General features: G+C 36.9%; 1 protein-coding gene across 1 annotated transcript; it reads left to right on the forward strand.

Moving 5' to 3' along the window:
* Window positions 1-4846: 4846 nt before the first annotated feature.
* On the forward strand, window positions 4847-5818 carry LOC101431377 (olfactory receptor 10G7-like). Its single transcript, XM_004459571.2, has one exon. It carries the CDS (start codon window positions 4847-4849, stop codon window positions 5816-5818), a length of 972 nt encoding a protein of 323 aa, XP_004459628.2.
* The last annotated feature ends 7719 nt before the right edge of the window (window positions 5819-13537 follow it).

Here is a 13537-nt window from a genome sequence, read left to right on the forward strand (position 1 = left end):
TCGTGTTAGAGATCCAGCATGAATCATGCCCCACTGAAGCAGTCCAGTCAAAAGCCCTAAATCGATCTTACCAAATTATCTAATTAAAAGAACCTCAACCAAACAGGAATAGATTAGTTCAAAAACATAGTCTTTTTCTATTGGGGATTCATAAAATAATTTCAAATGGCTACAGTGATCATATAATTTATCAACCAAATTGGGACACTCTTGAGTGTCACAGTGCCAAAAAAAAAACAAAAAACAAAAAAAAAACTCTAGCCAAAGTTCAGCGGTAAGGAAAGTACCTGCCTATGAAAAAAGGAGAATGTTGGAAATAAACACATATTCATTGAGGGCCTACAATAAACCCTGAATAGAATTTTTTATTAAAAATAAAAAATAAGCATGATTAGAGATAAAAAAAATTCCCAACTTATCTATAATAATAAAAGTTCAAGGCAATTAGTTCCCTGCCTATAGTCATACAGCAAATTAGTAGCAATGCTGAAATCTAAACATAATACTAATTCCATGTTTCTTATATTTTTGTGACTTTTTATCAACTAACTGTAATAATGTGACACACACATACATTTTCCTCTTTACATAGCAAGTTATATTGGATTTTACTGTGCAATGTGTAGTCATTATATGTATATATGGGTGCTTAGTAAGCCTAGTATGGCAAAAAAGCTGCTACTGTTTACTACTGTGATTATAACACCAAGCCTTCTTGAAGTAAAAGTAAACCTAAATCTGGGAGCAAATTCTCCCACGGAAGATTTCCTTCCACTATAGTAAGGATCAGAGGCTTCCTAAAGGCAGGCAGGATGGTTACTGGTAAGTGAGAAGCCCTGGGTCCAATGCATCAGAGCTTCCTGTCTCTTCTGTCCAACCCCTTGAACCCCCAGGTCTTTTCTAAGCACTGGAAGACAGGTGGAAAGGATTTAGACAATAATCTTTCCATGTGGGCTGATATGTGGTTTGAAAAGAAAATATGAAATTTGAAGTTTAGTAAATGTGATACTGGACTAAAACTTTCTATTTGGACATTTATTCTATTTGAATAAACCTCAATGAGTTTCTTAACATATCTGTTATGGGTAAAGTAGGAGCACCATATATCTCACAGGATCGTAAAGGTTAAATGAAATGCCATATTCCAAGCACTTAGAAAAATTACAATCTTACTAAATACTATTTCTTTCGTTTCCATTCTTGAACAAATGGGAATAGTGTTGACAAAGTGAAGGAGAACTGGCCAGAAGATTCTTTCAGGGAGTAGTTTCATCCTTTTCATCTTCAAATTTAGGCTGAGAAAGATGCTCTGTCTTCATCAAGTGAAAAAAAAAGACCACATGTTCCTTACACACGGCCTCCTTCCTCTGAGGAATAAGTATTAGTTCCAGAGAGATATGAGCTCTTCTCAGGATAGTTTAAATAACAAACACAGAGGGAAATATGTGAATGCCTATTAAAAACTTTTCATTCATTTCTTCTTGTTGTGCTTTCTGCACATTGAAGACCCAAGAGCAATCCATCCCCAGGGACAGTTAAGATCCCACCCATCTAGTGGTGGTAATTTTCCACAAAGGGAAAGGAACCACATGTTCACATCAAGGCATCACAGGTGCGTCAGTTCTTTGAGAATACTATGCAAACCAGTGCCTCTACATAGCATGCAGAAAGTGAAAAATTTGAGAAAAACCTTAGACTAGTTTCATTACTGAAACGAACCACATACTATAAGGTGAGTTCTTAGAAAGGCTGATTTCTCTTATTCTTCTTTTCCCCCTTTAAATTAAACTCCCATTCAGAGCTAAGATACTTGACAATTGCTAGACTTCCTTTGAAGTTTGATTGTCTAGTCTGCACTTATAAATAAACTACGCACACACACACCACATATATATGTGCGTGTGTGTGTGTGTAATTGAGGCTCACAAATGTGGACTAAATGAATAAAGCAAGGACAAACAGGTTGGACTTTAAGACTCCTGACTGAGAAACCTGCGGAAGCCACAGCATATCTTGGACCTTGACTGATAAAAATATTCATTTCTCGCAAAATCTGAATATCAGAATATCCTGGTGATCAGATCCTGCTGGTATACTAGACATTTTAGAAATACATTAGTTCCATTTTTAAAGTTGTGGTATTCATCTAGGTAATGACAATTAACCTGTAACTGCTATTTATTCTCATATTCGAAAAATAGAGTTTTAATAAACCCAAGCCACATTCTCTGGAGATAAGATTCACTTTATCTTGGCTCTGCTAAGAGCAGAGATGCATATCTCTCTCATATTTGTGAACCAGTTTTGCAGTCTTTCCTTATACAACAATTAATAATTCTGAACTTGTGTCAATATTTCTATTATGTCAAAAGCATCATTTCTGCCTTTTTATTGTATAGAATGCTAGATTCTCTAATCCAGCTGATTTGTGTCCTTTCCTTTTACCTTGGCTCCATTTTTTCTGTTTCAGAAAATAGGTGTTAGGTAACATGTACTCTATGATACTGCCCTTCCTATGAATTGCCTGTATTTGTAAGTGGAATGGGGACAAAATAAGGGAACAAATATATTATCTCTAATAAAGCCAATATTAGAGAATATTTAAAAATCTAGGATAGTAAGATATATTTTAGAAAACTGAACCTTAATTGCTTGTGGTTGGGAGAGCCTTAGGGTCTTAGAGCCTCATGTGGGATGGTCTGGTGGAGGAGGGGCTTTGAGCCAATCGTGTGTGAGGCTTGGCGTTCTCTGGATCATATGAAAGAGGGCTGGGATCCTGCTTTGCAGCTTTGCTTAGATTCTTACCTGCTCTAAGACAAGTGAAAGCCCCTTTTATAAGCAGGCAGCAGTGAGGAAACCTTCGCAAAGACCTAGATTAGAAATGGAGACGTTTTGAACGCAGGCTTTATTTATTCTCTCTTTTTCTGTTTGTCTTCTTGGATCAGGACAGGCAATACGTAAAACTATGTACTGTCATTTACAGAGTGATTATGAGTCAGGGTATAGTTCCATGTACTTATAGGCATTATCTTATTTAATATTTGTAACATGTCAGTAACGTAGGTGATTTTGTTACTGCCAACTTTTATATAAGGGAACTACAGAAAGATTTAGGTGTACAGTGAACTTTTGAAGTGTTCATTACTAACAACAGACTCTTGGTTTTTTCTTCCTTTGAAATTTATTTAAGAGAGAGCAAATGTGGCTCAAGCAGTTGAGCACCTGCCTCCCACATGGGAGGTCCTGGGTTCTCTTCCTGATGTCTCCTAAAGAAAACAGAAAATAAGCAAAAAAAACCCAACAACAAGCAGACAATGAGCAAAAAACACTAAATAATGAACTGTACATTTAAAATGTGTGAATTATAAGGTTTGTGAACTATATATTAATAAAATTATTTTAAAATGTTCTAAAAAATTATTGAATTATATCATTCTTACATGAACATAAATAAATCTTAAGTATATATTTCAAAACACACCTGCATAGCATCATACGTCGTACAGAGCTCCCATGTATCCCCCCACCAGGTTCTTGGTTCTTTAAGTTCCCCTGTGAACCCTGGGGGAAAATGGCTAGTATGGATGTGGCAGGCAGAAGTCCAGATGGCCCCTTGTGTACATGGCCTGTGTGGCCTCCCCCGTTGTACATGTCATGACCTGTGTGGATGATGACTAGTCAGTCCCTGGGTGACACGACTTGGTATAACATTCTTTTTTAGAACTGGAGAGAGATTCTCAGGCTGGCTGTGCAGAAGGAAGCTGACACATCTTGCAGGGTCACTTGACTAGAAACTGTGGGTGGCCTGGAGGATCTATGAGCTGTTCCCAGCTGGCAGCAGGAATGAGGGGACCTCTGTCCTTAAACGGCCAGGAACTGAATTCTGCCAACAACCTGGATAAGCCTGAGAAAGGATCCCGAGCCTCAGATGAGACTGCAGCCAGGCTGACACCTTGATTTTTTTTTTTAAGATTTATTTATTTATTTATTTATCTCCCCTTATCCCCACCCCCACACCCCGGTTGTCTATTCTCTGTGTCTATTTGCTGCTTTTTCTTTGTCTGCTTCTGCTGTTGCCAGAGGCACGGGAATCTGTGTTTCTTTTTGTTGCGTCACCTTGCTGTGTCAGCTCTCCGTGTGTGCGGCTCCATTCCTGGGCAGGCTGCACTTTCTTTCCCGCTGTGCGGCTCTCCTTACGGGAAGCGCTCCTTGCACATAGGACTCCCCTATGTGGTTTGCGTGGCACGGCACTCCTTGCCGGCAACAGCATTGCACATGGGCCAGCTCCACACGGGTCAAGGAGGCCCAAAGTTTGAACCGCAGACCTCTCATGTGGTAGGTGGATGCCCTAATCACTGGGCCAAGTCTACTGCCGACACCTTGATTTAGACTTGTGAAATGCTGAGTAGAGGATCCAGTTGGTGTGACCTATAGAAACTGTGAGATAGTAGGTTTGCCTTGTTTTAGGTCACGTAGTTTGGGTTGACTTATTACACAGCAATAGAAAACTAATGCACTGGGTATCTACTACTTTTTTTTTGCATATATCTACATGTTTCTTTGTGTGTGTGCATCATAGAGAGAGAGTGTGTTGGTGTTTGACAGAAATAGAGAAGTAGGAAATGGAGGGAAGGAGAGGAGAGAGGAGAGAGAGTGAGAGTGCGTGAGAGTACAATTATTCCATCAACATTACCAAAGAAGATTTTTTAACAAGTACGGTACAATTTAACCCTAGAATTTTCTACCAGGATAATGGACTTGCCATGGAGATGAGAGGTTCTAAGTTTTCAATTAAATGTTGGGTGATTTATACCCCCATTGGAAGAGAGTACAAGGGTGAGAAGAAATGAGGAACGTGAGCCTTGTGACCATGTTTGTCCTCATGGGCCTTCCCCACGACCCCTCACTGGACACCGCCCTCTTGGGCATCTTCCTTGTCTTCTACCTGCTCACTGTCGCGGGCAACCTCCTCATCCTGCTGGTCATCAGCGTGGATTCCCACCTCCACACCCCCATGTACTTCTTCCTGACCAACCTGTCCTTCATTGACATGTGGTTCTCCACTATCACTGTGCCCAAAATGATGATGACCTTGGCCTCCGCAGGAGATGGGACCATCTCCTTTTGCAGCTGCGTGGCCCAGCTCTATTCCTTCCATTTCCTGGGGAGCACCGAGTGTTTCCTCTACACGGTCATGGCCTATGACCGCTACCTGGTCATCAGCCACCTGCTCAGGTACCCAAGCCTGATGAGCGGGAGAAGGTGTACCGCCCTGGCCGCCAGCACTTGGCTCATTGGCTCCCTGCACTCTGCTCTCCAGACCACCCTGACTTTCCGCCTGCCCTACTGTGGACCGAACCAGATCCAGCATTACTTCTGCGACGCTCCGCCCATCCTCAAGCTGGCCTGTGCAGACACCTCCATCGACGAGATGGTGATCTTTGTCAACATCGGGGTCGTGGCCTCGGGCTGCTTCCTCCTGATAGCGCTGTCCTATGTGTCCATTGTCTGCTCCATCCTGAAGATCCGCACTTCAGAGGGGAGATGCAGAGCCTTTCAGACCTGCGCCTCCCACTGCATTGTGGTCCTGTGCTTCTTTGGTCCCGGTGCTTTCCTGTACTTGAGGTCAGGCTCCAAGGATGCTGTGGATGAGGCTGCGTTAGTTTTCAACTCTGTACTGACACCTCTTTTGAACCCTGTTGTGTACATCCTGAGGAACAAGGAAGTGAAAAAAGCGCTGTTGAAGATTAGAGAAAGCTGCATGTTCTCAAAGCAAATAAACACCAGACTGTCGATATACTCATTTATTCCCAATTAGTAATATAATTTATTCATCAACCAGAAATTTGTTACATATATAATGCTTTGTGTTAAATATTATTCGATACCACTTACTTAGGAATAGTTCTTTCACAGAATATTCAAGGAATTTTAAATCACAATTAAAATTTTCATTTACATTAAACATGGTTATTTTCTGATCTACCAACTGATTTCTCAGTGATGTTTATTGTATTTAAATTTTTAAAACATATGATTGTATCTTAGACATATAGGGTTGAGTTATTCATATCTCTAAATTTATAATATGCTTTTATGTTAATTTTTGTGAAAATGAAATTAGGAATTTACAACCATGGGGATTCTGTACAAGAAAAGCAATTGCCTGCCAGAGGTTACTTATTCGAGGTTTCACCTTTGTACTGCCTTCTTAACTCTTTCTGTAGTTGGATGTATATAATTGTTTTTGAGGACCCGAAAGTGGCAAACCCTCTTCCCTAGGGGATCTTGATCCTCTTAATAAATTCACATTGAAAAAGTTCTAAACTTCTGAACAACCTCTTATCTCTAGCCAGGAGTGCCTGGATCAGCTCTGACGCTGACATGCTCCTTTAGTAACTGGGAACAAACAGCACCTTGCGTATATCCTAGGTTTGGTGAATGGAATCAAGATGAAGTTGAATTAAGAGCAGATACCTTTAGTCTGCATCACACACTCAGACCTTGAGTTTCCTTTCTACTTGAACAGATTCCATTCTCAGCTCAGTGAAGTGCTATTTGAGATCCTTTCACTGTAGATGCTGGTAGCTGCTCATGCAGTGCAGACAGACCCTTCTCTCACCCTCTTAGCATTTTAGGTTCAGCTACTATGAGCTACAATGTGCTATGATGCAGGGATGCCCCACATTATGAGCTGGAGCCACTGATGTTTCCTACTTACTATAAAGAAAAGTGAAAATATGATTAACTTGTTATTATGGTATTTCAACAGGTGTATTTTACACATTAAAAAATAAAGCCTAATAAAGACAAAACTCTTACTCATTAATATCGTAAAAACTGCATACTTCCCTATCCCGTTGTGGGCATACACATGTAATGGATGAAGTGCTAGAATTGTATGCAAAAGAAAACAAATGTCTATTCGAATAAGTTTATAAATCATTTTGTACTCTCTACCGTAATTTCCACATCTGTAAAAGATTCTATTTCAAAATACCATTGTATGTATTAAATGAGTTAATAGAAATTAGATGCATTGAGTGATGCTGATTCATAGTAAATTCTTAATAAAGGTTTATTAGTAAAACGTGGGACTACCAGCCAGATAGCCTGATTCTGAAAATTTATCCCTTTTCAATTTAAGTTATTCTCTAACATTTAGGTAGTATTTTTGAAATGCATAAATTATCTTTAAATCATTGATAACAGATTACTGTAGTAATTAATATCTTTATTGACAGTGTAATTATATTTCTCTGATTCACTACTCAGTAAATTAGCTATTCTCATATTTATTAATTTTAAGGAGGTTAAAATAAAATCTGTGTAGCATTACAATCATACTGAACTCAATAATTTCTTCAAAATTCAGAGGTCAAAGGAATAAATATTTATTAAGCTTGTGATTTGTGAGATAGTTTACAAGGCCTATTCCTATAAGGCAGGTACTATTAAATATAAGAGAAAACTGAGGAAGGTTACTTTGCTTACCCAGAGTCACACAGTTTGAAGAAATACAGTCAAAGTTTAATCCCAGACTATCTGATACCAAAGCCCATGTCATTAACCTCTATATTACATTGCCATCGCTAAAATTTAAGGCAACTTCTATGCCTTTGGGGGAGCAGAGCAAGATTAATGTACATAAATAATCATTTTTAAGGCAGATTTTTGTGTAGTTAAATACATATATACTTATTTTAAGTATATATTCTATATACTTACGGCAAATTTAGTATTTTAATAAATTATATTTTTCCAAAGACTGAATTCAATTTATGCACTCCTTTACTTCCACCTGAGTTAGATTCTAAATCTGAGGCCCTCCCATGAACCCTCTTCCATATTTCATCTAACTGCACCATCATATGTCTTTACTCTTATGTTTCCATAGTGAGCTGTGGATCTCTAAAGGAAAAATACTGTCAGCATTGCAGCAATCCACCTTTAGGAATCTTGGTCTGTTTTCTTTAGACTCTTCTTCTTTAGCCTGCTGAGCCATTTTCATACTCATAAATAAGTTTACTTACTTTCTGATGGACCCAACCTGTGATTCACACTCATAATTTAAAATGCCACATCTACCTAGATGTCTTCCCTATCTATCCAGGAAGTTCTTACCGCCTTGTTTACAGCTCATAATAATTTTAGTTTGCTAGATCCTCATAGCTGGAGCAAAAGTACTATATCAAATTCCCTGTATCTAAATCAAAACCATTTTTCTCCTCTCTAGCTCCATTATGTATCTCTTTCCTTATGTACCTACCATCACTGTCCCACAAAAACAAGGATCTGACATTCCAAGGGACTGTTCAAAATCCTTCCTGGAGCATTTCTTCTTCATGGAAATGAACTAGGGGTAAGAGAAGAGGTAAATAGAAGAAGACAGGATGGCGTGAAACATTAATAAAACCTCTGGAAAATATGGAGAAATGGTGAGTAATTGTACTTCAATAACGAATTATTTACACATATTATCAACTATTAATTTCACATTTTGTAAATACTTTTGTGCTATCAGTATTACATTTGAATACCTATCAGGACTGCTTTCCAAAGGAGAAAATTAAAAATAATAAAATAAATAAGAATTGCTGCTTGCATTCAATAAAGGGAATTATGAAAACTGGGTAACTCTTTTATCACTTTGTATCACATTTAGACCTACTTTCTTGGTTTTCTTCTCAAAATAGTAGCTCTGGATCACTGAACTGAGATGTTATCAACAAAAGCTCATTATTACTGGTGTCTCTCCCATAATTATATTTTTAAATTATCGCATGGTTATTTTCATAATGTGTCTGCATTAAGTAATAGTTGAAATGATCTTAACTTGCAAGAAATAAATAGCTTAAACAAGAAAATCTGGCTCAAATACTGAACAAGCAGGGTGACTTTTTAAATGATCCCAATTGCTGGTAATCATTCTTCAGTTCGTCTTTCTTTCTCAATTAATCAATGCAATATATCCTTCAAAAATTTTAATTAAGTGGCTACTCTGTTTCAGACATGAAAGACACTGAGCTTCAAGACAGTTTTGTGGGAAGCGGACTTGGTCCAATGGATAGGGCGACCGCCTACCACATGGGAGGTTTGCGGTTCAAACCCTGGGCCTCCTTGACCTGTGTGGAGCTGGCCCACGCACAATCCTGTTGTACGCAAGGACTGCCCTGCCATGCAGGGGTGTCCCCCGAGTAGAGGAGCCCGGCGCACAAGGAGTGTGCCCCGTGCGCAAGGAGCGCGCCCTGTAAGGAGAGCTGCCCAGCGAGAAAGAAAGTGCAGCCTGCCTAAGAATGGTGCCGTACACATGGAGAGCTGAAGCAGCAAGATGACGCAACAAAAAGAAACACAGATTCCCGGTGCTGCTGATAAGGATAGAAGAGGTCACAGAAGAACACACAGTGAATGGACACAGAGGCAGACAACTGGGGGTGGGGGAAGGGGAGAAAAAAAAAGACGGTTTTGTGTTTCATGAACTCAGAATGTAAAGGGAAACACAAGTAAACTGATGGATTTTAGAATGTCAGAAAGTATGAATAAGGTGTTACAGGAACCCACATGGCATCTGAGTCATATTAGGTAGTGGAGTGATTCTCCATCTGAAGATAAAGAAAATTAGGTGGACAGATAACAAAGGCATGCTCCAACTCGGAATAATACATACGTAAAGTATGAATAATATCAAGTTGAGTTTGTCCCATATTCACATTTTCCAGTCAAATTGAGTCTTTCAATTACAAAGGGAGGAATATTTGGGGCACAATAAATATTTTGTTTTTTGCAGTGCACAGATATTCCATTTATTATGTTCATTTTATTCCTTAACATTTTGTGGGGTTTTTTTGTTTTGCCATTGGAAATATTTTAATTGCATTTTCTAATTCGTAGATAATATAGAAAAGTACAATTGATTTTTTAATACAAATCTAGCATATTGTGATTTTGTTAAATTTACCTATTAGTTCTGATAACTTTTATTTAGGTTCCTTAAGATTTCCTACATTAAGGATTATTTCTGTTATGAATAAACACAAATGTGTTTTCTTCCCATTTTCATGTGTTTCATTTATTTTTCTTGTATTACTGTATTGGCTGGAACCTCAAATACAATGTTAAGTAAAAAAGGTAAGAATGTCTTTTTTCCTGACATTAAGGGAAAGCATCTGGTAAGTATGATTCTTGCTGTAGGTTTGGTTTGTAGTTTCCCTATAAAAGACTGAGGAAGTTTCTCTCTTTTTGATATTCTGTGGATATTATCAAGAACAGACAATAAAATTTTACTAATGTTTTTTCTGCATGTAGTTTGTGATAGGGCATTTCTTTTTTATTCTCTTCCTATGATAAAATCTATTTATTTTTTAAATGTAAACCCAACCTTGCTCTTCAGGACCAAGAGTTATTGGTCTTGATTTATTATGCTTTTCATGAGGGATATTGTTCTGTCTTTTTGTGTATTGTCTTTTTCTGTTATATCTTCCTGAAACACTTTGTGAAGTATGGCCATTATTTATTCCTTAAATATTTGATAGAACACACCATAAAAATTATCTGATTTTCCTATTTGTTCTTTTTTGGCAGGTTTTTAATTACTATCTCAATTTAAATATTATCCTATGGCTATTCAGATGTTTTCTATCTCCTTGATTTTTTTTTTTAATTTGTGTCTTTCACTAAATTTGTCTATTCATCTAAATTGTCAATTTTAATTTGTATAAAATTGTCTGTAATATTCTTTTAATATTCATTCAATGTCTGTGATACATCTCATGTTATTATTCTGTTACTTCTGGTATTGGTAGTTTTTCTTCTCTTTTTCTTGATCATTTTGGATCACAGTTTATCAATTTATTGATTGCTTTGAGGAACTAGTGTATAATTTCACTTTATCTATTGTGTTGTTTTCTATTTTATTGAGTTCTGTTCGTAACTATATTATTTCCTTCATTGTATTTAATTTGAGTATAATTTTTTCTTTTTCTTACTTCTTAAGAGAGCAGTTTAGATCACTGAATTTAAATCTTATTGTATAAAATAGGCATTTAAACCTATAATTTTATATTTTGAGACTGTCCCTAAATTTTGCTTCAGAAATATAGCATTTACATTAACCCCTAGCTTACCTCTTAAACTATTTACCTTCTATTAATGTAATACATAAAATTAGCTCACAAAATTTCTTTTCCTTAGTATGACAAAGCCCTTGCACCTTTCCTTCCCATTACTTATGCACAGAAGTTATATGTTTCTGTGCCTACTATGTGTGCCTTCACCCCCAACCTTCTTGTTGCTTCTTTTTTTATTAAAATTAGTGCTTCTGGCACTCATTTCCTTCTAATCCTCTTCAAATGTCTCCTTGATGCATTGACTCCTCCCCTCCTGGTGGTTTTACAGCATTAGGGAACAGGAAAAGCAATAACATTGGTCCTGTTATCTGTTGGGATTTCTCCTAGGACCATGCCACTGAGGAGTAACTTCTTTCTGAAGTGGTATCTCTGGGCCTGTTTAAATTTACGATCTTCATAAAGGACGTTGTGTGTTATTGTGAGAAATAATCCTTTAAAAAATGTTCAATAACAGATTTGTATGCATCTCCTGAAAGGTACCATCCTAGGACTTATTTTGGAAATATAGGACGAGTGGTGGCTTCTCCTTGATCTGGGTCTTCTTTTTAATACTTATTGAATAGAAGAAGTTTCCTTCTCTATATTTAAGAAATAGATGTCTAACAGCTAGCACAAAGCAAATACGTAGTGATAAGTCTTCTTGCTTGCTTAACTTCATAGGCCTGAGCTGCCTCATCGCCTAAACTACACTGCCAACCAAACAATTTTACCTGAAACTTCCACAGGTACTTAATCCAAACTTTTCCAAAGTTAGACTTTACATTCTACCCCAAGAGCACACCCCAATCGCATTTTCTATTTTGCTAAACTGTAGCACAACTGCCTAAATTTTCTAATGCATACCTGACTTCTCCATCAACTTTAGCTTCTCATACAATTTTTTACTATTTGTCATTCAATGAACAGTTCTCCCAAACTTGCAAGATTAAAACTTTTCTTCCTTCCTAGTGTAGTAGACAAATGCTTTAATTATTTGCCTATTTTTCCAATTCTTCTTCTTATGTAACTTTCCCATGTTTCTTTTGTATGGGAATGATAAGCTCCTTAAAATTAAGATCAGTATCTGTTTACTTTTTGCACTTAAAATGCATAGCTCACATTAACCACTCAGCACATATTTATTTCTGAATGGATAAATAAGTGAATTCATGCTGTAAAATTCCATGCTCCCTGCAAGCGAACAAGGAGAGTATAAAACATGTAAACCAAACAAAAACAAAAACAAAAACAAAAAACACATTTTTTTTCAAAATTTGTTTTATCTAATACTTGACAGTTTTATGCAGTGGTTTTCATGTTAGTTTTTAAAAGGAAAAGCATTACAAAAGAGATCCTTATATTGTGGAGCTGTTTTGTATCTTGACTGTGATACTGGATACATAAACCTACACAGGTGTAAAAATTTATATGGAACTTATTACACACACATATGCACACTCACAACTTAAACATGTCCCCACTCGCAAAAGACATACACAGGAATATGAGTAAAATTGTGGAAGTGTGAATACAATCTATGGATTGTATTGATGTCAATATGCTGGCTGTGATATAGCATAGTTTTGCAAAATGTTACTATTGCAGGAAACCGGGCAAGTTACCCAAGGGATCTCTCTGTATTATTTCTTACAAATTTATGTGAATCTATAATTATTTCAATAAAAATTTCAATTGAAAAATAATATTTACCTTATAGATTTTCTTAAAAATAGAGAATTACCCAAATTTTAAAAATACATATATTTATAGTATTTTGAATCTTCCAATCTATTTTCAGGTAAAAATAATAATGGCTTTCTCCTAGGGTACAAATTACATTTATCACAATGTGTAGTGCTACAATTGTCTTTAAAACCAGACAAAAATCTCTGTGAATTGAGACTTCATCTGTGATTTTGTGTATCTTTTATCATGTCACATTACATTTTGTCTAATGGTGACTTAGATGAAATAGTGACATGTTATAAGGAATTGGAAAAATTCAAATGAACTCAATCGGTAAATAATTTTGTTCTATCTGTATCTCAGCTTTCTCCTTTGTTAAATGAGTTGGTTTGCTTAGCAGATCCATACTAGTTTGGTTCATAAGGGTAACACCAACAATTAATCTCTTACATGGATGACTGTTTCACAGTTTGTGTAGGTCATGCCTTCACAGTTAGTACAATTTTATTCTCAGCATAGCTGGCAGCTCACTAAGTGCAAGGTAGCACAGAAGGGAGGCTCTTGCTAAAGCATCTCCAAAATGCAGCTGCTGCAAGTCTAAGAGACTGAGAAGCCCTTTTTAGTTCTGGCAGCAAAACTTGGTTTTTTCCTTCTCTTACTGGTACGGTAGGCATAGGTGTCATAGTTTGCATTAATAAGACACATTTGGAATTTAAATTTAACATTTATTTTTAGAGAAATTAATT

The sequence above is a fragment of the Dasypus novemcinctus genome, chromosome 27 (genome assembly GCF_030445035.2).
Source record: "Dasypus novemcinctus isolate mDasNov1 chromosome 27, mDasNov1.1.hap2, whole genome shotgun sequence".
Lineage (NCBI taxonomy): Eukaryota > Metazoa > Chordata > Mammalia > Cingulata > Dasypodidae > Dasypus > Dasypus novemcinctus.